Source organism: Ailuropoda melanoleuca, chromosome 4 (assembly GCF_002007445.2).
Source record: "Ailuropoda melanoleuca isolate Jingjing chromosome 4, ASM200744v2, whole genome shotgun sequence".
Classification (NCBI taxonomy): domain Eukaryota; kingdom Metazoa; phylum Chordata; class Mammalia; order Carnivora; family Ursidae; genus Ailuropoda; species Ailuropoda melanoleuca.
The window spans coordinates 19,533,734-19,558,126 of NC_048221.1; the positions used below are offsets into that span (position 1 = coordinate 19,533,734).

General features: G+C 42.4%; 1 protein-coding gene across 3 annotated transcripts in view; it reads left to right on the forward strand.

Annotated features, from left to right (window-relative positions):
- Positions 1–24,393, forward strand: part of DOCK3 (dedicator of cytokinesis 3) — a 480,644-nt gene that overhangs the window by 383,420 nt on the left and 72,831 nt on the right. For all 3 annotated transcript variants that reach the window (XM_034658384.1, XM_034658385.1, XM_034658386.1), the window contains 10 exons: positions 7,586–7,710; positions 9,872–10,034; positions 10,572–10,678; positions 11,247–11,418; positions 11,786–11,883; positions 14,251–14,334; positions 15,385–15,485; positions 16,639–16,720; positions 19,792–19,962; positions 23,206–23,398. In XM_034658384.1, the coding sequence (XP_034514275.1) occupies positions 7,586–7,710; positions 9,872–10,034; positions 10,572–10,678; positions 11,247–11,418; positions 11,786–11,883; positions 14,251–14,334; positions 15,385–15,485; positions 16,639–16,720; positions 19,792–19,962; positions 23,206–23,398 (1,296 nt within the window). The remainder of the gene's footprint in view (positions 1–7,585; positions 7,711–9,871; positions 10,035–10,571; positions 10,679–11,246; positions 11,419–11,785; positions 11,884–14,250; positions 14,335–15,384; positions 15,486–16,638; positions 16,721–19,791; positions 19,963–23,205; positions 23,399–24,393) is intronic.

Below are 24,393 nucleotides of genomic sequence, written 5' to 3' on the forward strand. Positions count from 1 at the left end.
TGCCTTTGAGTACTAAGTGCTAGAGCTGAAAGTAAGGATTGGTTCACAGGCAGGATGCAGTCCTTTGTGCATAATCTGTGTCCTCCTCTATCCTTCTTCCCCCTGAGGAAAGAGTTTTTTTGCAGATGGCCACTTCCAGGGTTGTGAACTAACAACTGACTGACAGACCTCTTAATGCACTCCAAGATATCATCGGAGTGAGTTTGCCATTCTCAGGCATGGTGATAGGGCTGGTCTGCAGATTCTGGAGCAACAGGAAAAGTGTACATGAACGTTTTACACTGCAGTCAACCTATCTTGGGAAACCATATGCTCCGAAGTCCCTTGGTGAGACTTCCTACAGCTGATCCACGCTTCACCTGTGGGAATGCTGTTCATGGGCTGCAGCACTCCCTCAGCCTGTATAGTGCTGGTATGACCAAGTTACAAGAAGTTGCAGCTTCTTGATACATGGACATACATATGAGAAATGAACAAAGCAATGAATTATGTCAGTAACTGTGAGCATTTCCACACTTAGGTTACAGAGTTCAACCAGCCTAGCCACACCAGTATCCAACATACCATTTTGAAAAAGGTCTCTTTGATGGTCTCCCATTGTTTTCCATGGGTGTGTAACACACCACGTGGCTGCTGTGAATCAGAAATGTGCTACTCTGTACCACAGCTGAGGTCCTGACCATACAGCCATCCAGCTCTGCTCATGACCCGTGGTAGTGAGCAAGAGGCAGGAGTGCTATTGCTGGTGCCCTAGGAGGTCCCAAAGAAGGCACACCAACCAGGAGATGACATTCTTGATTACAGAGAAACAAATAGACATGGGATTTTGAGCCTGATTTTGAAACTAAGCACTCACAGCCTTTTATTGGTTGGTCACCATATTCCTGTGGGTACTTCCTCCTTCTCTCCAAAGTCATTTTAGTTCAGTTCAAAAGCTAATAACTCCTTTCTAGATTTTTCTTTTCAAGGAAAAGGGCAGGAAAGACTAGAGCAGGACAAGTGTTCCAGATGAACAAGCCGGAGTTAACATTGTTCCCAATGAAGTAGCCAAAAGAAAACTGCTGGCCAAAAGACTGTAAACTGAAAGGAATGATTTAAAACCATTTGCTGAAGAAGAGGCTGTACCCTCCTGCAGACCAAGCCCGAGTCAGCAGAGCCATGCCACCACCTTCTACATCACCCTGTCGTTCGTAGCTTTCCTATAAAGCCTGTTCCCTGGAGTCAGTAGGAATACAGAGTTCTGTCATGGATCTATGGGAGTTACATTTTAACTTATTGTCTCAGTCTTGAATTTTTAAGGGTTTTCATTTCCTGTGGGCAATATGGGCCAAATTTCGTATGAGTGACATGGTTTTCCATCTTGTCAGAAGAAACCCACCCTTTGATTTAATGTGCTCTGGCTGAGGACGAGGTTTTTCCCAAAGCAGTAGTTCTCTGACTTGAGTTACCTGCAGGGCTTGGAGAAACAGACTGCTGGGCCCACCCCCAGGAGTTTCTGATACAGTAGGAATGGAGTGGGACCCAATAATTTGCATTCCTTATAAGCTCTGAGGCGATGGTAATGCCGCTAGTTTGGGACCCCTTTCAAGAACCATGTCCTAGGAGGGACTCTTCCTTAGGAAGGTTTTGTCCCTCCCTGAGTCAGCCCTGGCACAAGGAGTGCTCCTCCCCGGGTTGCTCCGAAATTGCCCTTAGAAGGCAACTCTGCAGGCATGGCATCCCTCTGGGGACCCTCTGACTCTTGCCCTTGTGCTCAGAAATACACTCTGTCCTCTGCTTTGACCCTTGATAAAAAGTGCATGCTTCATCACCGACCTGCAAGTGATGTTTGTTTTTTTTTTCTCTTTTCCTGTTTGTCTTAATTGTTCTTTGTCTCTCTCTGTGCTGTCCCCTCATTCTCGCCCCTTTCTTTCTGGTGCAGAGATGAAGATAGTTGGGTGTAAGTTCCTGCTTTTGTGTGCCCTGTCTGCTTTTTGCCTGCTTTGTTTCCATCTTCATTTGTTTCATGGAATGTTGCAATACTGGGGTGGGGTATCATGTACATTATTAATCCTTCATCAGCCTTGGCTTTTGGGGTAACTGACAAGACATTAAAAAAAAAAAAAGAACCTACCAGCCCAGCCTAGAATACTGTGCATTATTTTAGGTGTTTATTAAGATCTGAGGAAACTAAGAACACAAGAACTAGGTGTATAGCTACAGGGAAAGAGTTTTAGAAGACACATCAGCTACTTCCACTGAAAAGAAAATGAGAGGTGCTTATTCCAGGCTACACAGAATTAAGAAAGGTAGAAAGTTTGTCTTTCAACTCTGTTGGACACATCTCACACAAAAGGCAAACCCACAGAGACATGACTTTTAAAAGAAAGGTCTCCTCAAAGGTAGTGATGAAAGTATTTACCACAAGTAGATTTATAGGACTGCGGTCGGTCTGAGTGTCAAATGAGGCTTTCGCAATATCTCAGGGATGGTTTGGGAATGATCACATCTGGTCCCACAGCAGGTTGGGAGATCATCACATCCTTGACTCAAGAAAGGAATAGCCATATATAATGATGTCATACTATGCCCATTCCTATCTTCCTGGTAGAGCAGAGAACATCACTGGCCTTGTAAGAGTAGAAACCAGTAGAAGCGTGACACTGAAGACACAATTTAAAAGTAAAGAACCCATCTTTCCTGGGTTCTAAAGAAGTCCTCCCAAGAGTCTTTTTTGGGGGATAAGGTCTCTTACTTAAAATAAGAACTACAACAAAATAAAACATTGGTCGTACGTGTGAAACTGTCTGACTTGAATGGTGGTTAATGTCTCCATGTCTCCATGGTGCTGTCAGGGGACTTCACTCCTGTTCTGCCAAGAGATAAAACTGGTGCATCCTGAGCAGCCTGCTGTGTCTACCGAGAAAAGGTTAGCTCTAGCTTCACATGGTCTTCAGGGAAAGACAGCACTATCCTTCCTAATCCTATCTAGAAGTAGACAAGGTATAAATAATATAGTATTAAATACTAGTATCCTTAAACCTAAAGCCTCTTAATATGTGGTGTGACTAATTCATACAGAAGGAACATGAATACAATAAAGAATCCAAATGAGTCTGAGCACCCAAACCTGTATGGGCTGTCCTGGATCATTTCTCCTGGGATAGAATTCCACATAGGCTGGAACCATGTGGCCCCAAAATTCCTAGTAAGGCTAGGGTGTCTGGCAGGAGATTCTCCTGCTAACAGATGCTCTGGTGCCTGAGCCAGACCTCAGTTCTGAAACCACTAGAGTCTGCTCTTAGAAGAGAGGAGCAAACACATTGTGAGTTCTGTTTCTCCAGTGTCATACTAGGATGCAGGTCTTCAGAGGGTCACACCTGGCCATGAGGCATACAGTTCTTTGTCACTGTTGCCTGCAGCTCTGTCACAGTACTCAGCCCCCTAAGATTTCTGGTAGCTGAAAAACAGTTTCCTTCTAAGACCCCAGAATGTTCCAGGCCAATCCCTGACGTGATAAGGTGGCCTCAGGTTCATTACCTTACTCCTTCCCAGCAGCTGCCTATGGGGACTTATAAGAATCTAGATTTTTGATGTGTCATGGTGGTGTAGTGAAGCTGTTCTTGACACATAAACACTCCAAGCCAGGTATCAGGAAACTGTAGTCCCTGGGCCAAATCCAGCCAGCAGCCTATTTTTGTACCACCTTCCAGCCAAGAATGTTTTTTCACATTTTAAAAGGGTTGTGAAAATAAAGAACATGTAACAGAAACCTGTGTGACCCACAGAGCCAAAAATATGTACTATCTGGCTTCTTACAGAAAGTTTGCCCACCTCTGCTTCCTCGTAAGTCCCTAGTCTCCTGGCATGCAGCTCTACCAACAGCTGGCATTGACAACTCTGGCAGACTCTGAAAAGGACAAAGACAATATATTCAGAGGCCCTCCTACAAGAATAGCCTCATTCATTCATCTTTCCAATCCAGAAACTCTGTAGCATGTCAACTGAGCTAAGCACTCAGAGATATAAGGCATTGCTGATGCTGTTAGATGCTCTGCTAACCTCAGGAAGCAGAGCACACGTAACAAAGGGAGGCAGGGCCACCCTCAATCATACCTACTCCCACACCCCACAGAGAAACCTCCCCTTCCCAGAACACTCTTGGCATTCCTCTGTGCTCCTAAGAGCTTCCTAGCCCCCCACACCCAGCCAGATTTCATCAGTGTCTTCCCACCAAACCCCATGGTCTGGTCTCCTGGCGTTAAACCCCAGAGAGCATCAGAATCACCTGGTGATTTTGTTTGTTTGTTTAATGTTATGTACACAGACCCCGCCCAAGATGAACTGGAATCTCACGGGGTAGATGCTAGAAATCTAGTTTTAATAAGCTCCCTAGGTGATTAGCAGGTAGCCAGCCAAATAGTGGTCTGCAAACTAACCTCACAAACCATTGTTCAGGCCTTCTCTTTCCCATCCTCATTGTAGTGTGCCTATCCTCAAAACTCTGCTGGTAATATTTCCTTGCAATTGGTGCTAAAGTTTACAGGAGCCTCTGGAGACAGTGCCTTAACCCAAACGCATGATTCCACTGGTGGGCTTTGTGAACATATAACATGTAACAGGGACAGCTGAAGAGCAGGGAAACTGGGAGGCTATCCGTAAGGCAGGCCTGGGTCATTAGATCCTAGGGGCCTTTCACATTGCCTGCTTCTTAGGTTTTCTCCTAGTTTCAGGAGAATTAGTAGAGAGCTCTCTTTAAATGATCCCCCAGAGAGCTTTTGACAAGAAGTCCCCAGCAACATTAACTATCACAGTTCTTGAAATCGAGGCCATAATTTGCAAAATAGCAACCCATAAAGCAGCCTAATATCCATTCTGCTGAGAATAGCCCCGGTCTTAGGCAAGTCTGTTCTCCAAATAAAGAGCAGTGAAAGATCTGATGAAATCAAGCTGCTTCAGTCTGTAACTCAGAGGGTATGTTTACTTGTATTGATAAATTTTCTCAGCAAGATATCACTAAAGGCATTCTGTTCAAATAGAAAATTCAAAAAGAATGAAAACTGTAGGAATATCCAGCTCCATCTTTCCATTTGAAATTGGCGTTTTGATTTACAATGCCCTGGAGTTGCTGCCCAGAAACGATGGGCTCACTCTATAAAATCAACACAGATCAAATTCTGTCATTATCAATCTCTAAGATAATGCCCACTTTTGTATGAGTATTCTATATCATATATTGCTAGGAAAAGTTTAAATGTTTCATTTGAAGGACATGTTTATTTATGGCTAACTTTTGTATAGAGTCACAGAAATTTAAAATGTTTGTACAAGCTAGAATACTATTGCTGGTGGCCAATATCTGCTTTTGCAAGTCATGTGGATTATCTTAAATAATTTCTAGAGAGTGATGGTTTAAACCAGAGTAATAGTTAAGCAGTGTACCTGTTCTTTAGATTAGACATTAAAATTCTCTATTCACTTTATGCCAAATCAGCCTAGAAATGAAATAATTACTTAAATTCCATAGAAAAGCTAATGTGTAACTAAGAGACTTCTATAAAAAAAAAAAAGGCTCTAAGATGTCTGCTTCAATTGTTAAAAATTCAAGGTGTAACCAACTCTCATTTATCCTATTATAATAGCAATTACCTATAGTAAAGTTCCCATTTAATTTTGAATTTTACTTTCAGGACTGATTTTATTCAGTTCCTGCCCATAGTAGAAAACTGATGGATTTGAGTTTCCCTTCTGCTTTCCTTTCCTACCCTACCTGCACACCTGAGTGCTATTTTCATGATATGCTGGGAAGGCCCAAGCAGAGATGTCCAAAGGGGGCAGATTAAAGCCAGACTCATGAAAATTTGAAATAGAGGCTCTCCTCACCCAAGAGCAAGTCTGTGTTAACTGCAGGGATAGACTCCCTCAAGGCTGTCCTGCCTATCCAGCAGTTAGTTGCATTTGTATGTGATTTTCAGAACATATTTTCCTTTTTCTTCATGGTAGCCTCAGGGCTATTTGGAGAACAGGATGTTTTTCACACATTAGAGAAAGTTCTCTGGGCTGTCAGAGAATAATTAATTGCTTCTTATGGGCTGCTCTTCCCCACCTGAGTGGAAGTATTTTAAGAGCTTCATTATGCAACCAAATAGCCATGGCTGCATTCCTGCTATAGTAAGACGACCTGAAGAATAGAAGGTCTGATCATGAAGACCTCAAAACCCCGGTATGTGCCAGTCCTGGTCTATCATATTTCATGCATAAGAGATTCTAATCAGAGAGGTGGTCTGTGCAGAAAAGGAGCCATCATCATGTATCTGACCAAACCAGATTGTTTCCCAGAGTCCATAGTCTCTTGTGGTTCATTCCCCCTTCTGTTTACCCGCCCCCTTCATTCTTCCAAACCAGAGAGCTCACTTGCTAACCAGAAAACAATACTTGTTCATGTCATTGTGATTCCCAGTAATGAACATTTTTAGATGTGCCACTTTTGCTGAGAACTGAGGTAGAAAGAGTATTCTGAATTGGCTTGTTTTGCAAGTTAATCATTCCGTCACCTCTCAATTGAATTCTTCAGGATGCTAACACATCTTCACTTTGGCCTCGTGTGTTTTCCTTTGCCGTTTTTTCCTTCGAAGATTTTTTTCCCAGACTTTACTGTGTTAGTTTGTTTTTGTTTTTGTTTTTGGGTTTTTTTAGAAAGTCAAAAGCCCTTCTTTAAAATGTATGAATAAAACTGGTCATGTTACAAATTTAGAAGCTTAGAGCAGCCCAAGTGAGTTCTCCTTATACATGAACTGATAATCCCATTCCCCTAAAAAAAGGCAGATGTGGTCATTTCTTAGGTCATTTCAGCTTGCAGTTTGAGCTTCTCCTGCCCAGTCCTGAGCAACAGATATTGGCAAAGTAGGCAGGAATCAGAGCACAGGGAAGCAACAAGAGCACAACAGATAGTCATCCCAGTGCTTTAGCACCTGTGATTCTGAAGAGTAATCTGCTCCCAGAGCACTTGCCACACAAAGAAGAAAAAACGACAGTCCAGTGACCTCCATCTGGCACTCCAGGAAGGGATGGGATTTGGAGCTAAGCTTCCAGAAGGAAAAAGTAGTGTATCCTCTAGAAAGACACAGAAGGGTTAAGAGTTGAAAAAAAGAAAACCTATAAAAGAAAAGGGAAACTACCTTTTTATTTATTTTTTTTTTGGAGGGAAAAGAGGAGGGATTAGTAGTTAAGACATAGACATGATAAAAGTAAGTGTTATTCCTATTGATTCTAAAATCTCTCCCCTTTGGAAGGCTCAGATTTTGGCTATTCTCCTGGAGGGTAGAGAGACTGACTAGTCACCTGTAATATGAGAGAAGATTTTTCTGCCCCACCTTTTCCCACGCTGGACAGGGTATGGTGAACACCTTTAGAATTCAGACTTAGCACATGACTAACCAACCTGAGTACCACTGCACTGATATCGGTAGATGTCCACCATTATTAACCAAGCTTGCAATGCCCTGAGCACCCATCTGAACCCTGGAGGACCCAAATTGGGTCCCCATACAAATGGGGGCAGTGTGGCTTCTGTGGTCATAAAAACATGGCATTTCTTTCCCCATAGGCGATATCCGCAATGACCTATACCTAACCTTGGAGAAGGGGGATTTCGAAAGAGGGGGAAAGAGTGTACAAAAGAATATTGAAGTGACCATGTATGTGCTTTACGCAGATGGAGAAATATTGAAGGTAAGGTTTGCCAGTCAGTTTGGAATGGAAGCTAACCCTGTAATAATTACAGTGATTCTATGGACTTTATCCAGAGATCCATTCTCCTCATGCAGACCTCACTCAACTCACCACATATACATTCTTCTCTGCCTTTTCTTTTTTTCAGGGTAACCCTTCAGTATGTTTTGATGATGATTTCCAGTGTCATACAGCCTGTTTAGAAATTCTTCCTAGTGTCTGACCTCAATTTTTCCTGCTCCAATTTAAACCTATTCCCTCTAGTTCTGTCCTACATGTTACTTTTTCTGCCATTCTGTCTAGCATCAAGCTGCCTACTTTTGGTAACTGTTATTAGGTCCCACTCTTTTTGTTCCTTAAGCTAATAAAGCTACATTTGCTCTTTGGTCAAGGATGGGACTTAGCACTCACTTGCTGGTACCAAGTTATGTGTGTGACAAGGAATAGCAGATTCAGGCTCTAAATGATTATTTCCAGCCAGTGCCAGTATAAAGATGCAAGTATATATTCTGTCACTCTTCATTCAAAGTGAAGACCCAGAGTGCTGTTTTTCCAATATCAGTATGTCAGTTTTTCCCTCACTCATGTCATGCTAAATGGCAAATAACAAGGCATCATTTGCATAGCACTTGATAGAAGACGAATCACTCTTTCACAGACCTCGCTCCTATATGTTGACAATAGCCTTGTGAGGTAGGCAGAACAAGAATGATCATCCGCATTTTATGGAAGGAAAAGGGTAAAATTAGTCAAAATCATTTCCCAAAGCTAGAAAGAAATAGAGGAAATGTTTAATTGGTGGTAGAAACAATGATTTGTATTTCTTTTTTTTTTTTTTTAGAGAAGTATATACTTTTTATTTCTTATGTTTTCTGTGAAACAGAATTCTGGCCAAGAAGTAACACTTCAGATATGTATCTTTGGATGGACATTTACCAGCTATTTTTTTAAAATACAGAAAATGTTAGTTATTATTTAGTCTCTTATTTTTCTTACATTTCCCAGGATAATATATGGGAGAGTTATAATCATTTGAATTTTATGATTTTTGTACCTGAGTTTATAAGCTAGATATGAGTTAATGGCCAAGTGAGGAAGGAAGGAAAGAAGAGGAGGAAGAGAAGGGAATGGAAGGGGAGGGAGGAAAAAGAAAGGGAAATCTATATAGCCACATTAAAGGAAAGAAGCTATTTTCATAGGCCATTAAACTTTATAAGGACTAGACTTAAGTGATTTTAAGAATACACTTGTTGGAACTTAAAGGAAAAAGTCCTCTGGAATTATTCTCTTTGAATGGAAGAGAATGATTTGTATTTCATTTTAAAAACCCACTTCAAGAAAATAAATTAATTTCAAAAAAGAGGAGGGGCGCGCCTGGCTGGCTCAGCTGGAAGAGCATGTGACTCTTGATCTTGGGGTCGTGAGTCCCATATTCGGTGTAGAGATTTTACTAAAAAACATCATAATTTTAAAAACCTACCTCAAAGACTAAGGCATGTCCACTGTTTGCATGGATAATGCCAAGATCAGCAGAGCTGTCAGCTGCTCACACCACCCTTGTGCGGATAATGAGCTGCTCCTGATTGCATTACCTGTGGCTTCCTGTCTTCCAGGAAGTTGGGACTACATCTTCATGGCAGTATTTGGAAAAGGGGTCAAGTTAAATCTGGTGGTTCTGCCTTATCTATATCCAAGGATGGTCAGCCAAGGGCAAACTAAAATGCCAGTGCAACATTGGGATAAGGAAGATTAGAAAACAAACTCTTTCCACTATATAAGTTAGTTAATTCTCTGATCAGGTAAATTGTCATGTACAGTTGACTTCTCCCATGGAGTTCACTGTTTCGTTTCCGACTGAGAATGAAGAGTTCATCTGAGTGCTTTAGATACACTGTTCAGCTTCCCTCCAGTTGATTGAGCAGTGTGTGTGCTACTTCTGTCCCAAGGAAAAGAAGGAGCATTGTTGACTGTGGATTCTTTATACCATCTATACAGTTGTCTCCAAAAGTACTGAATTTAAGTGAAATGAATTTTCTCATCTTGTAGATTTGGCCGGGTAGGAAAATGGGACCTGCACAAAGGAGAAAACGTCCTAGTGCCACAGAGAAATCCAGGGGATTCCTCCAGGAAGATAACACTTTATTTTGCTTCTCTCTTTCAGGATTGCATAAGCTTGGGTTCAGGAGAGCCAAATAGGAGCTCCTACCACTCCTTTGTCCTCTACCACAGTAATAGTCCTCGCTGGGGAGAGATTATCAAATTGCCCATCCCCATCGACCGGTTCCGGGGCTCCCATCTGCGCTTCGAGTTCAGACATTGTTCCAGTGAGTGAGACTTCTCTCCACGTTCCTTGGAGGATATGAATGTTCTATTGTCTCAGAACTCTTTCCTCGGAAAGAGAATTCAGAGGGTTCTTATTACTGGGGCAAGAAAATGAGGAATTCTGAATAAATGGGTACTCAGGGATGGGATGTCATCAGAGGCTGCTCTTTAGACAGTGACTCAAACCATGGAGTCTGGTACTGGCCCTTCCTGGTGTCTGACCCAGACACTGGATAATTACCAGTGTCATTCTCCTTTGGGTGTTTCCTTTCTACATATTAAACTGCTTCTTAAAGAGCCTCTGGTTTATCAAGACCAGCAATCTAGTTACTATTTGAGTCTAGGTAGCCTGTGTACCTTGGGATATAAATGGAAACTCAGTCCAGTGCGTTTCTTATCATTCCTGCAGTCAGGTAGCTACGTAATTAATGAAAGCAAGGGACAAAGAAGTAAAGAATGTAGGTGATAAGCACAAGGGGAATTTCTGTTAAAAAGCAAAGTGAGGGGCAAAAACAACTAACACTTAGCTCTGGTTGCAGCAAAGGACAAAGGGGAAAAGAAACTCTTTGGCTTTGCATTCTCACCCCTGATGCGGGATGATGGCACCACTCTCTCAGATGACATCCATGAGCTCTATGTGTACAAGGTATGGAGCCTGGCTGTCTCTCACCTCAACCCTCACACCCCTGAGACCACTCTCACACACTGTTCTCAGTTAGGTGGTTTTCAGTGGGCAGGCCAAAGGATCCAGGGTAGTGCGCTGGTGGATGACAGCAGGACAGCTGTGGGCAGGCTTTTGTCTTCTAACTACAGTGGCCTTCTTCCCACAAGTAATGCCAGCAGGCCCTTTGTTTCCCACCTCCCACTTCACAAGTAATGGAAGTCTGTTACCAACTCCTCTGTGCTGTTGTGGTCTTGGCTAGTACAGAGACCTGCCATTTGAGATCATGGTTCTGTCAGCCGTCACAGCGCAGCTGCCACCAAAGTTGCGTGTACACCAGGTGGAGGCCACCTGCCCCATCATGTTCTCTTTAAAAGGCACATGAGCCATTCTGGGGCGTTTCCAAACAGAAAGCACTCCTCTAAGAGGACCTGAGGCCCAAAATCTCAGGAAGATGAGAGCAAATATCAACATCAAAAAATCTCCTGCGACCTTCTTTTTACACATGGCATGGTTCAGAAAACATTCTGTGTCCTCTTACCTTTGCCTACAGTGCGATGAGAACAGCACGTTTAACAACCATGCTCTGTACCTGGGCTTGCCCTGCTGCAAAGAGGACTACAATGGCTGCCCCAACATCCCCTCCAGCCTCATCTTCCAGCGCAGCACCAAAGAGTCTTTCTTCATCTCCACACAGCTGTCCTCCACCAAACTCACCCAGAATGGTAGGTGATGGCATCTGCAGAGGGCTGCCCCCTCTGTCCTCAGTGGCTTGTTTCCTGTTGCTGATGCATGCTAAGGGAGACTGAAATTAGTTGCTTTTTCATGCCAGAATGAGGCACTCTTTTCGCCTGAAGTTGGAGGAACCCCTTGGCAATAGCAGCCTGTAAGGTTTCCTGTGGTTTTAGCAGCTCTGGAGTGCACCTCCAGGTTTCACAGATGTGTCTTTGGCCTTGACATCAGCACTAAAGTGGCCGTTGTAGCGCTTGTGGCTATTTCTCTTCCTCTAGATTCTACCTGACAGGGAGGGTCTGGGCTTTGCTTGTCCCTGACATAGCCAGTGTTCACCATCTTTTGCACTTGCTTTTTTAGTGGACCTCCTTGCTCTGCTGAAATGGAAGGCTTTTCCAGACCGGATCATGGACATCCTAGGGCGGCTGCGGCATGTCAGTGGGGAAGAAATTGTTAAGGTATGGCTTACTGAAATTCATACATGCTGCTTGAGCAAGAATGTGGGCAGAAGGCCTTACTTCTCCTTGATTTCTGCTGGTTCCCCTCTAAAACCATTTCTCAAAATATAATTAGATGAATAGAAATAAAGTTGTTTTTCTTTTTCTTTTTTTTTTTTTTTGTCGGCTTCTCTTTCTGAAGGAGGTATCACATTGGGTTTATTACTTTTTCGAAGCTATATTTAAGTTATAAACCCTTTTTTCTGACTTTTTTTTCTTCCTAGAAAGCAAAACAATAATTAGAGGGTAGTGGTCAAAGCATCCTCTCAGAAACACTCCCAGTGCTTTGCACGGCCTCCTCTCCCTTCCTTATATCTCTTTATCATTTTCCTTATTTGTAACCCTTTTACCACAACCCTAGCCTGAAGCCTTTCTGGCTCTACTGGCTTGATTATCTAGAAGAACTCTACTCTCCATTAACTTACAGCTGCTGATTTTGCCCAGTCTCTCACTTAGAGTCCGTACTAGCGACCCTTCCCCACTCCCTGTCTCAACTGCTTTCTCTAGGTGCCTCTGTGACATTTCCCACCTAAAGGCCTGAGCAGGCTGACATCACTTCCAGTTCCCAGTTCTCTTCCGGGCTTCTCTGCATTGTGCGGAGTGTTTGCCCACCTGGTTTTAGCTCAAGAAAACCCCCAGGTACCTCCTGATGATGTAAGCCCCCCGCAGGTGGATTCTACATGGTGGACTGAACTCTGCCGAGGAAAATGGAGGTGCTTTTGATGATCAGCAAGGGCAGTGGAATATAGGATAGAGACTAAATTTCAAGAAGGCAGCTTGTCCATCAGTGAGCTTTCTTAAATCTGTCACTGTAATTACCAAATCAATGAGCACAGACGCCCTGCCAATACTTTCATTTCACAGCACCATTGACTCAGTAATGTACATGGTGTCTCCAAATACGAAACAGTTTTAAAGTCTGTATACTTCTATGTATTTTTATGAAGTCTTGTCTGAATTTTGTTTTTAACAATTAATCAGAGTATCATCAATTTTTAAAAAGAACCCTTAACAAGCTAATACTTGTTTTGTTTTGTTTTGTTTTGTTTTGTTTTGTTTTGTTTTGGGTGGGGGAGGAGAGAGAGAATCTTAGGCAGGCTCCATGCCCAGTGCAGAGCCTGACATGTGCTCAGTCTCACACCCCTGAGATCATGACTTGAGCAGAAATCAAGAGTTGGGTGCTTAACTGACTGAGCCACCCAGGTGCCCCTGCTAATACTAGTTTTTGAAACTGAAAATCAGTTTATTCTCAGGGCATTTTTTTTTCTTCTCAACATATTAAAAATATTAATTAGTAAACAGAAAGGTATTAACAAATCTATAATCTTTTTAAGTCTGAGGTGTTGTATTCCTGGTAAGAGAATATCATATCAGCATATCTGGTTTTAGCATCAATAATTGATCTTAAGTCCCCAGAAGAGAGAGTGAACAGAATCTGCTAGAATTTTAAAATATTTTTTCTTTTTATTAGAATATTTCAAACACACACAAAAGTACAATAGTATAAAGAACCCTACAACTACCTAGCACCTAGCACCAACAATCATCAGCCTGTGGCCAATCCTGCCCATGAACACCCTGCATCCTTGCCTGCCAGCTTAGACATCGCTAGGACGTTCATGGTAAACATTGTATCATTCAGTTGCCTTTTGGCCAACAGAATGTTAGATTTGATTTGTAAAGACTACCAGTGTCCATGAGTATTTATCATCCTCTCCCTTGGATTTTGCATCTTAGAAACAAAAAAAACAAAAACAAAAAATGGTGCTTCCAGATCTTTTACCCTCATTGATAGCCCTCAGCAACAGCTTTCTCCCTTCTCCCAGAATACTGATTTCTAGACCAAAACATGGTATCTGTAGTTAAGGCCTAGCCTGCCACACCCTTACTCAAGTGTCCTCTGTAGAGTTAGGCCACAATAGAGAGTAAGGGACTACTGCACTCTTTGGGGTCCTGGGACAGTGAGCTCTTTTTCTCAAAATGAATTTGGCATCAGAATCACTTAGATTGTCTTTATTTCAAAGTTACAATTCTACATGGGTGTCCTGTGTTTTTTAGGTAACTGCTCTTTTAAGTTAAGCACTTACCCAAGAGAAAGAGCCTCTCCAAATCTCTCTCAGGGCCCTTTGGGCGGTACACAAATACCTCGAGTCCACCTAGTTATCGCTTAGCTAGGTGGAGGTGGGACACTCGATTATTTTTAAATGGTGGTTTGAGATCTTAGGAGATATTTGAGTTTGTTTATTGAGAGATAAATTCATTGGTATATGGAAGTTTTACCATGTGTACAAGGTCCTAAACTTGAACCCTCTGCTTTTTATGTTACAGTTTCTGCAAGACATTTTAGATACACTCTTTGTGATTTTGGATGATAATACAGAGAAATATGGCCTGTTGGTGTTTCAGTCTTTGGTAAGTCTCACCCATCCTTCATTTCTGTCACGTTTTTAAAAATCCAAGGGAAGCAATTTATTAGAATGAGTCAATGCAAGGTATAGATGTTCCCAATAGAAAAGGAGCTAAGGAGTGTCACCCAAAGAAGACCAACCAACCAACTTACCAGGCAGATCCCTACAACATGAAATTTGAAGACTTCAGCCTGGTCAGGTCTGGCTTCAACTTTGTACCTCTGATACTCAGTCTCATCACTGTTGCAGAGTTACCTAGCCCCTGAAATAGAGACCTACACCAACAAAATGCTCAGAGACAAATACAGGAAACCAGATGGCCTGTTTTTTCACCTGCAGAGTAGGATATAACCACCAGGAAGAGCAGAGACTCACCCCTGCTGGTCTGAGCATCACACTGTCTCCCTGTGTGCAGTTGTTTGAGTATCAGAGTCTCCAAATGTTGCCTAATGAGAATGGACAGTGATTTGAATGTTCATTGCATTTAGCTTAATAGATCTAGTCCCATAGGAGTGCTATACATTCAAGGCGGACCACCTACTGTAAGTCTACCTGATAGATGTGGAGCAGAGGAGAGTGTTAAAATGACACTTGCATAGTTTGCCCCTTTGGCTTTTCTTCTCCCTTGCTCTCCTGGCCAGCCAGCCCCATTTCTGAAGGACACAGCCTTTCACAGTCTGAGCTGGCTTAGAGGATAATCTTTTTTCCTCTCTTTTCCAAGTTTTCTGAGACACCTTCATATTTATGCCACCATACACAGGTACTGTTTGCTTTTTTCTAATCTGTATTACACCACCCAGCATTATTGTGAAGAGAGTGACACTGGCACAGACATATGAGCCCCAAGTCCAAATTCAGAGGCCAGGGGCTGTAGGAATAGAACAGGCAAGACAGAAATACAGACACAGAATAGAAATCTTACATTCTCTGCCCATGGGGGACACTAGAGAAAACACTGAGAGTTTGTCATTCCTTAAAGAAGCAAGAGTTCTGTTCTCTGATGGAGATAGGCCCGAGGCCTCCAGTGAACCCTGGAACACTCCATCTCCTCTAGGTCTTCATCATCAACCTGCTCAGAGACATCAAGTATTTCCACTTCCGGCCTGTAATGGACACATACATCCAGAAACACTTTGCTGGGGCCCTGGCATACAAGTAAGTTCCATTTGGTATCATTATTAGGACTTGTATTTGAATAGAAAGACAGGCTTTAAAAAAGTTCAGTGACAACCACCATTCATTCAGCTGACCTTTTTTTTTTACTTAATTTTTTTCTAATTGTGGTAAAATACATAGAATATAAAATATCTGTTTTTAAGTATATATAGCTCAGTGGCATTGAGTATGTTCAGATTGTTGTACAACCATCACCACCATCCATCTCCAGAACTTTTTTCATCTTGCAAAACTGCAATTCTGTACCCATTAAATATTAACTCCCCATCACCCTTCCCCCTCCCGCTGCCCCTGGGCAACCACCATTATACTTTCTATTTCTGAATGTGCCTGTTCTAGGTACCTCATGTCAATTGAATCAAACAATACTTGTCTATTTGTGTCTGGCTTATTTCACTTATAACGTCTTCAAGGTTCATCCATGTTGTAGCATGTGTCAGAATTTCCTTCCTTTTAAAGGCAGAATAATGTTCCATTGTACATACATACCACATTTTGTTTATCTACTTACCCGTTGAATACTTGGGTTGCTCTCACCTTTTAGTTACTGTGAATAATGCTGCTATGAGCATGGGTATACAAATATCTCTTCAAGACCCTGCTTTCTGTTCTGTTTGACATGTACTTGAACTTCTGTGCCTTGTTGCCATGTAAGGCACAGGCCTTCTGATCCTGTCATCTTCCTTCACGCAGGTTACTTTGTCCTAAGAAAATAAAATATATGAGATAAAGGAGGAGCAAGGAGGGGCACAAGGGACTGTATTCCTTTATCTGTGTCTACTATTTACTAGTCATTGTATGTTCTGGAGACACAGCAAGTTTAGACAAAACAAAAATACATGCAAAGTCCAGGACTTTGGGGAAAACTTTCTTATAATCAAAGAAGAAATGTGTGTCAGGGAGAGTGAGAAAGAATGATTATACTTGCTAATTAAAATGTAGCAACTCTGTGGATGAAGTATGTTGTCGGTCTCAGATGATCTGGAGATTCTATAGCTGTTACAGATCCATCACTTCATTCCAGCTCACCAGCAGGATATTATTCCTGTGTGGCTAATTCTGGGCTGCAAAACTTTCAAGCTGCATTGCTTTTGAATTAAAGTGGGATTTCTGGAACTGTTCTCTTTCCCAGGGAGCTCATCCGCTGTTTGAAGTGGTACATGGACTGCTCAGCAGAACTGATTCGACAGGACCACATTCAGGAAGCCATGCGGGTAACGTACTGAGCTCACTGTACGTAAAGGGCCCACCCTGCAGTTGTCAATAATGTCAATGGTTTATCGCATGTAGGACAAGTGTAGACATCCTAGTACCCTGGCCTGCTTTCAGGAATGCCTTGGACTACATAATTCTCCCTTCCCCACCTTGATTTTTGCCCCAGAAGATCTTTATTCTTAATAATGTTATCTTAAGGCAGAAAGATTGGGGGATGCCTGGGTGGCACAATGGTTAAGCATCTGCCTTTGGCTCAGGGTGTGATCCCGGCGTTATGGGATCGAGCCCCACATCAGGCTTCTCTGCTATGAGCCTGCTTCTTCCTCTCCCACTCCCCCTGCTTGTGTTCCCTCTCTCGCTGGCTGTCTCTATCTCTGTCAAATAAATAAATAAAATCTTAAAAAAAAAAAAAAAAGAAAAAAGAAAGGTCGGATGATGTGCCTGTAGCTCCTGGATATGCTTCCCGCCTGGAATCATTCATTCAGTCATTCAGTCACTCGATGTTTCTTGATACCTTCCATGTGTCAAACACTGTAGTAGCCACTGGGGATTCAGCAGGGGCCCAAGCAGAAAAGGCTAGGCCTTCATAGCACTTCCATCCAAGTGGAGGAAAGACAGCCAAACATGTAACACAGATAAATACACAAAGTCAGTGAAAAAAAAAAAAACAACTTGATGAATACTATGAAGGGAATAAACAGGATCATAGGATAGACTGGCTGGAAAGGAAGGTTTACTTCACATCAAGATTTTAGGGAAAGCCTCTCTGAGGAAGTGACCTCTGGGCTGAAATCAGTGTTCAGACCTGGGGGATGAGCATTCCAGACAGAAGAAACAGCATGTTTAAAAGCCTCGTTGAGGCTTCAGTTAACCTTCTGACTCTTGATTTTGGCTCAGGTCATGATCTCAGGGTTGTTTCAAGCAACCCAAAAGTGACTGATGTGACCAAAGCTGGGGATTTCAAATGTTAAATTGGATGGGAGGTGACAAAAAGGAAGAACTGAGGCTGGTTCCAAGGAGTCTGGCTAGATCAGCTGGGTTGATGTCAGGGTTACTTTGGGAAATGTACTTTGGGAGAAGATCAGGTTTGGATGGAAAGAAGCAAGAGTTCCCTTTGGGGGAGCACTTTTCTGAGGTACTTTCATACATATTCTCATCATTTCAAGCTTGTTTGAATGGCATCTCACACTAATGCATCCAGTATTAAGGTTTTATCAGGTCTTCATCAAATTTTAGTTGATAAGTCCTCTTGACTAAACCAGTAAGTCTCTATCCAATCCTCTTCTCATCCTTCACGGGATACACATGGTCCTGGCCGGGCAACTGTCTTTCTGGTGTGATAAGGTGCGGACCAGGAAACCTCTTCTTCTTTATTACTCTTGATTCAGTACATCTTGCCACCTATATCCACCTCTTCCTTTCTCTTTCAAAGTCATGGCCTTTCTAATAAGAAAGTTTGACCACTAAGGAAGATGAAAATAAAGAGTGCTTTGTTTTCTTACTTGATTATTTTGTCTGTTCCCTTATGAATGACCTGTAGGAGGTATCTTTGGTGAGTTTGAGGATGGTATTTGGCAAGGTGTTCTAAAAAGATAGGACACTTTTCACTACATCAGGTCCCCCAGGGAACCATGAAGAGGAAAGAGTAGGCACAATGGATCTTCTTAGTGATAGAAAGGTTGTAATAACTTTTAGGGTCTCTTTTCCTTTCAGGTTTATTAACTTAAGTAGAACTGGACAGAGCAGACGCTTCACCCACAGTTATGTGTTCCATTGTCTCCACACAGGGTTGGGAGTACCCTTGAATTTTGAATAAATTTCATGGGCTCCACCACTCATGACCAGGAAGTACAAGCAATTTTGCTGTCTCGTTCTTCCTTTCACTATGAAACTAGTAGATGTTTCAAGCTATTCAATACATCTCTTGTATTAACTGTCTCAAACTGAAAAAGAAAAAAAAACTGGTCATGAGGAAAACATTTTCCTTTTCAAAATTGAGTATGTAGCACAGGTTTTCCTGGTTCTTTTCAGACCAGGCATTAAAAGGCTACTGGAACGGAGGCTGTAGCATTCATGCTGATGAGGCCACACACTGTAATTTTTTCTACTGGTGCAAGCCTTGGAAGATGCATTTTTCTGACCTAGCCATTTTTCCATGCCAGCTGAATTCAGTATGGGCCACAAAACTTTGTTTTTGTTTTGCCAAACCTTTTGATACATTCATAGGTCATGAAAGGTAGCTTGAGAATTATTTCTTATTATATATTTCAAGTAGCTGAACTCCATTTGTTTCATCCTTGGATAAGTTTCTCCCCAGTGTCTCTGCCTTTCCAGTGTCTGGGAAATCTGTGGCATTTCTTTGATTGGAAAGCATAGTCTTGGATTTTCAGTCTGTTCTTTTAAAAGATAATTACTCTGCTCATAAGCATGAGCCAAGCTGCAGGGACTCCCCCGAATTAGATTCTACTCCTAAAACATGTTATATGAGTTTCATCTTCTGCATTGGTCAAAAATTGTGTATGAAGGTGCCCTAGTTTGGAAGAGGATGGAGAGTGAATGTGTCAGGTCCACCTGGGGCTGTGCAACCTGGGACAAGTTTTCTCCAGACTTGATCCCCAGTGAGAAGGTTGGCACCGTGTCAGGCCCCAGCTGTATCTCAGAAGTGCAGAAGATTCCTTAAGGACTTTTTCTTCATGGAACAAATTCAAGAGAAGTTACATCATTGCTTTTGAAGCCTCTTATTTCCAGACCTGAAAAAAAAATGCGAAGAAACTTAATTTTCTTTTGATCCCGTATGTTCTTGAATTCAATAGCTCCCATAACAGCCTGTGGTTCCTCCTTTCTAGAACCACAAAAACAATTGTGAAATAATTCGGTAATTCTCTCAGGAAGAAGGCAGCTGCTGTTCAGTGACTCTTTGGACTTTTGAGAAAAAGTGCTTGTCTCCACAGTTGAAGTTGTCCATCACCTGATTTCAGTATAGAATTTACGGTTACTTTGCCCTTTATTCCCTGCTTTATTGGTTGTTGGCCATCTTTAACACCTACCCCTTTTGCTCCCACACCTCCAGGCCTTGGAGTACCTTTTCAAGTTTATTGTGCAATCGAGGATCCTGTATTCCCGAGCCACCTGTGGGATGGAGGAGGAACAGTTCCGGTCCAGCATCCAAGAACTTTTCCAGTCCATCCGGTTTGTGCTCAGTCTGGACAGCAGAAACTCAGAAACACTCCTTTTCACTCAGGTGTGTGAGCTGCAGGGAAGTTTTGCTGCTGGATTGTCACCTGCCTTAGCAGGTGGCTTAATTGTCCTGTGGCTTCTAGAGTTGAAGAAGCCCTGCCAGACTCCTATGTGTTGGGTGAGGGGTGATTTGCAAGGAAATACCTAATAGAACAAAATGCTGCTTTTACTTCAAAGCTGTCTCTGCCCTAGCTGCCAAATATAAAACAGCCCAGTGGCTTTATGGTGTAGAAAAAGCACGACTTTATTCTCAGAAGCCCTCTTTAGGCCAAAGCTATTTAGTTACCATACTATTTGTCATTTATGAACATCTTATTTAAAGGGGATATTCAGAATGTATAGAGAATTTTGTTTCCTAGTCACTGTGTTAATTTTTAAAAATTAAAAAATATAAACTTTATGTTAGTACTTATCCATTCCAGAAGTTAAGAGTGAAATAGGCAGAAATAGCTAGAAAACTTTGTTTAAGAATTAAGATTAGATTCTACTGGAATTATAAGTGTGGGAAGAAAATTTGTTTCCTTATACTAATATAACAAAATAAAAATTATTTAAAAAATAAATAAAAATAAAAATGTCCAGTCAGCTAATCTGTTACCTTTCCCAGGGAACCTCATCCTAGAGAGGATCAAGGATATTGTTTATTATCACAGTCACAAGGGGGATATTTTCTCTTATACATAAATGTCAGAATTTTATCTAATAGATGCATTTCTTTGATTTTTTTTTGAAGCCAATTATTTTTTTTGAGGTTCCACACAGACTTTATTTTATTTTGCTTTATTTTATTTTATGTATTTTTTAAGATTTTTTAATTTAATTTTATTTATTTTTTATAATATTTTTATTATATTATGTTAGTCATCATACAGTACATCCCTGGTTTTTTATGTAAAATTCGATGATTCATTAGTTGCATATAACACCCAGTGCACCATGCAATATGTGCCCTTCTTACTACCCATCACCAGCCTATCCCATTCCCCCACCCCCCTCCCCTCTGAAGCCAATTATTATTCAAAACCTATCAGCAAAGATCACTCTCGTCCATTCATTCAGTTGCTGCCAAGACTGTCATGAGTGCCAATATATGTTTAAATATTTCCTTTAAGATCAGAATAGTCTGCTCTTTTGTTTTCCACATGACCTTCCGCTGCCCCTGATGCCAATTGCCTTTAAGCCCCTTGGACCAGAGAACAAGTAAACAACTGTGAGCTGGACTCTATAAAAGAGTGGAAATTCCTCCAGGTTTCCAGGAGTCTCTGTAAGAAAGGGTCATTCCATGGTCTCCCTTCCAAAGTACCCCACACAACTCATCTTCTTCCTCCCATCTCTCCTCCTGCCCGTCTGTTCCTGCCAACAAGGGCCCAGGACACCTACTCTTCCCCTCAGCATACATAGATATGGGGCGCTCAGAGGTAGCTAACAGAGCAAGGCAGAGATGCATACTGAGAACTTAGCAATGCCTTGTACTCTGTGGCGTGTTCCTATCGCATCAGGAGGGTTCAGATCTAGTCTCGGCTTAGACCCGAGTCAGGGGCAGACCTGCTTCTTTGGTGCCAGGCTCATGTTTCATGAGTTTCAGAACTCTCAGCAAGTCTATGGTTCCGACAGATTTTATGTCTTTGCTTCTGACCACTAGGAGATGTTCGGGTGCAACTGTCCTTCTGTCCTGGTGCAAAGTACAGGAAATCTCACCATTTAAGAGAATATTTACTATTTGTTGTGGATTATGAAAGGCCTGCTTTTCCCCCTTTGTCTTTTATATCTAACTGCTTATGATAATATGCTTTTGTGCTTGTTCTAATTTCTGCAAAAAAAAAAAAATCCCCTTGATATCCCAAGGAGTTATGCATCTTTGGATAGAATTCATCTAAGTTCTGTCCTTGGGCCTGGCCTGAACACAGACTGCAGTATATTTCACAGACGGACTTGTTTCCCCATGGCATAGATTTTCACTCACTCTAGGCCAGTGTCTACTGCCTGATGAAGCATTCAAGGAAAACAGCCCCCCGCCCTGCCCGCTTCACTACATGCCACATGGGAGGAGTGCATTCTCACCTTCTTGTCTCACAGTGACACTCCATTCCCTTGTGTGAATTCTGGATTAATCGTGTAAGAGGACTGAGAAGTGGGAAAGTTGGCTTCATGTTGCTACCATGTAGACAAGAGAGAAGGAGGACCAGTATTTCTCAAAGGCCAATGATGTGCCAGCCACTCTGCTGCAACCTAACTTCATACACCTAATTTTTTTCATGCCAATATCAAGAGACAAGTGGTAACATCATCCTCATTTTATAGATGAGAAAACGGAGGATTAGGCAGTAACTCACTGAAGCCTATATGATAGATAAGTAGTAAAGCGGAGATTTGAACTCATGTCTGTCTCATTCCAAAATTCTCTTTCTCCTATACTCCTCTGCCTCTGAAAAACTCTGGAACTATTATCAGATTGTCTTGAAGAGGCCACTTCATAGGTCTACCAGAGCCAAGATCCATAAGGAGAAGTCTCCAAACACACACACTCCCACCCGTGCACGGGCCATCTAGGTTGCTGAACTCTATGCCAACATAATCACTAGTCCTCAAGAGTTCCTAGCTGACTAAATCCGCACATCCTCCATCCCCAAGTGGATTTACACTTGACACTGCCAAGCATCACAGATGAAGGACACGATTTACAAAGTCTTCAAATTTCATGGTTTCAAATAAATGTCTCTATCCTGGGAAAATGGTCCAGTTCTCAGAGCTGGATTGCTGGCTACAGGGCTGTGAGCGGAGTTCAGCTCATGCTGCTTGCTGGCACTCAGCTCTCTCCACTATATTTTCTTTGAGCAGTTCCTGGCTTGAATTTGAGACCAAAATTAGAAAGTCGAGAGTTTGATCATAGAGATAGACAAAAAAATTTAAATCCATTTTGTGAGCAAAACAACTATGGCTATTAAGCCATATTGAGCTGATTTCTTTTTATGTTCCCTTCTCTTGCCAGCAAATGTACTGGCAAGTTATGAAAGCTTCAAGTGGCCTGAGCCCCAGCAAGTTTTCTTGTTTTAGTTTCCTTTTTGCTCTTCTGTTCCATGCCCCAAGAATGCTGCAGGGATGTGCGGAGTCAAGGGCCTGGAAGGAGCCCCCATGAGCCAGGGGTGCTGCAGTGACTTTTCAGCCTCTCACCTCCTCATCTGATCACCTGACCATGTGAGATAGACACCTAACTCTGCACTAACCACAGCCTCACTTGCTTCTACAGGCTGCACTCCTTAATTCCTTCCCAACCATCTTTGATGAGCTGCTGCAAATGTTCACCGTGCAGGAGGTGGCAGAGTTTGTAAGAGGGACTCTGGGGAGCATGCCCAGCACTGTGCACATTGGGCAGTCAATGGATGTGGTGAAGCTCCAGTCCATCGCCAGGACTGTGGATAGCCGCCTGTTTTCTTTCTCAGGTAAATCAAGTTGGGACGAGAGTCAGACTCACCTTTCCTCCTTTCCAGGGCGTTATCAAGTAGTAACCAAAGGATCTGTTTTATCAGCCATCCTGCAAGAAGCCTGTGGCCCTAAAAATGCAGAGCGTTTGGGAAACTATGTTAGATAATGCAGTCAAGACGGAGGCCTACTGCCTCACTCATGATTTATCCCTAGGGACCTGCAGCCTGGGCCATGCCCATGGGGCATAATAGACAGCCCAGACTACCTTTCTGCAGAGCAACTTCCAGGCCCACAAGTCTAACCGGCTGCCAAGAGTAGGGCCTGCCACACCCCCTGCAGGATGAGAAAGCAGAGGGAAAGGAGGGGGGAACAAGAGAGAAGGGTGTAGCCCAAGGGAATGAGGGTAAGTCAAGGAAATAAGAGAGACCCTTTAAAGGGGGCCCTAAGGACCCACTGTGTTTACTTTGTTCCTTGTCCCACCAATCAGATAGATTCCTTGCCCGTCTTTGAAAGAGCCTCTTAAGGATCAGATAAAGAGATGGACAGTGAGCCCTCCATTTCCCAAGAGGTCAGGACAGCCTAACAAATAATAGACAGCCCAGACTACCTTTCTGGAAGAACCTCTGTATTCACACCAGAAACTACATTCAGCATGATCAGCCTGGCAGTGGTACCAAATACTCAGTGGCCAAATGTTAAGATCAGTATGAGCCTTATCCTTTAAATGGAATATCATGATCATAGAATAAACTTCTAGGTCACAGAAGTAAATCTGAAACACTAACAAAACAATTTTTTTTAAAGATTTTATTTATTTATGTGACAGAGAGATAGCCAGTGAGAGAGGGAACACAGCAGGGGGTGGGAGAGGAAGAAGCAGGCTCACAGCAGAGGAGCCTGATGTGGGACTCGATCCCGGAATGCCGGGATCACACCCTGAGCCGAAGGCAGACGCCCAATGCCTGCGCTACCCAGGCGCCCCACAAAACAATTATTATTAGAATTTATATAA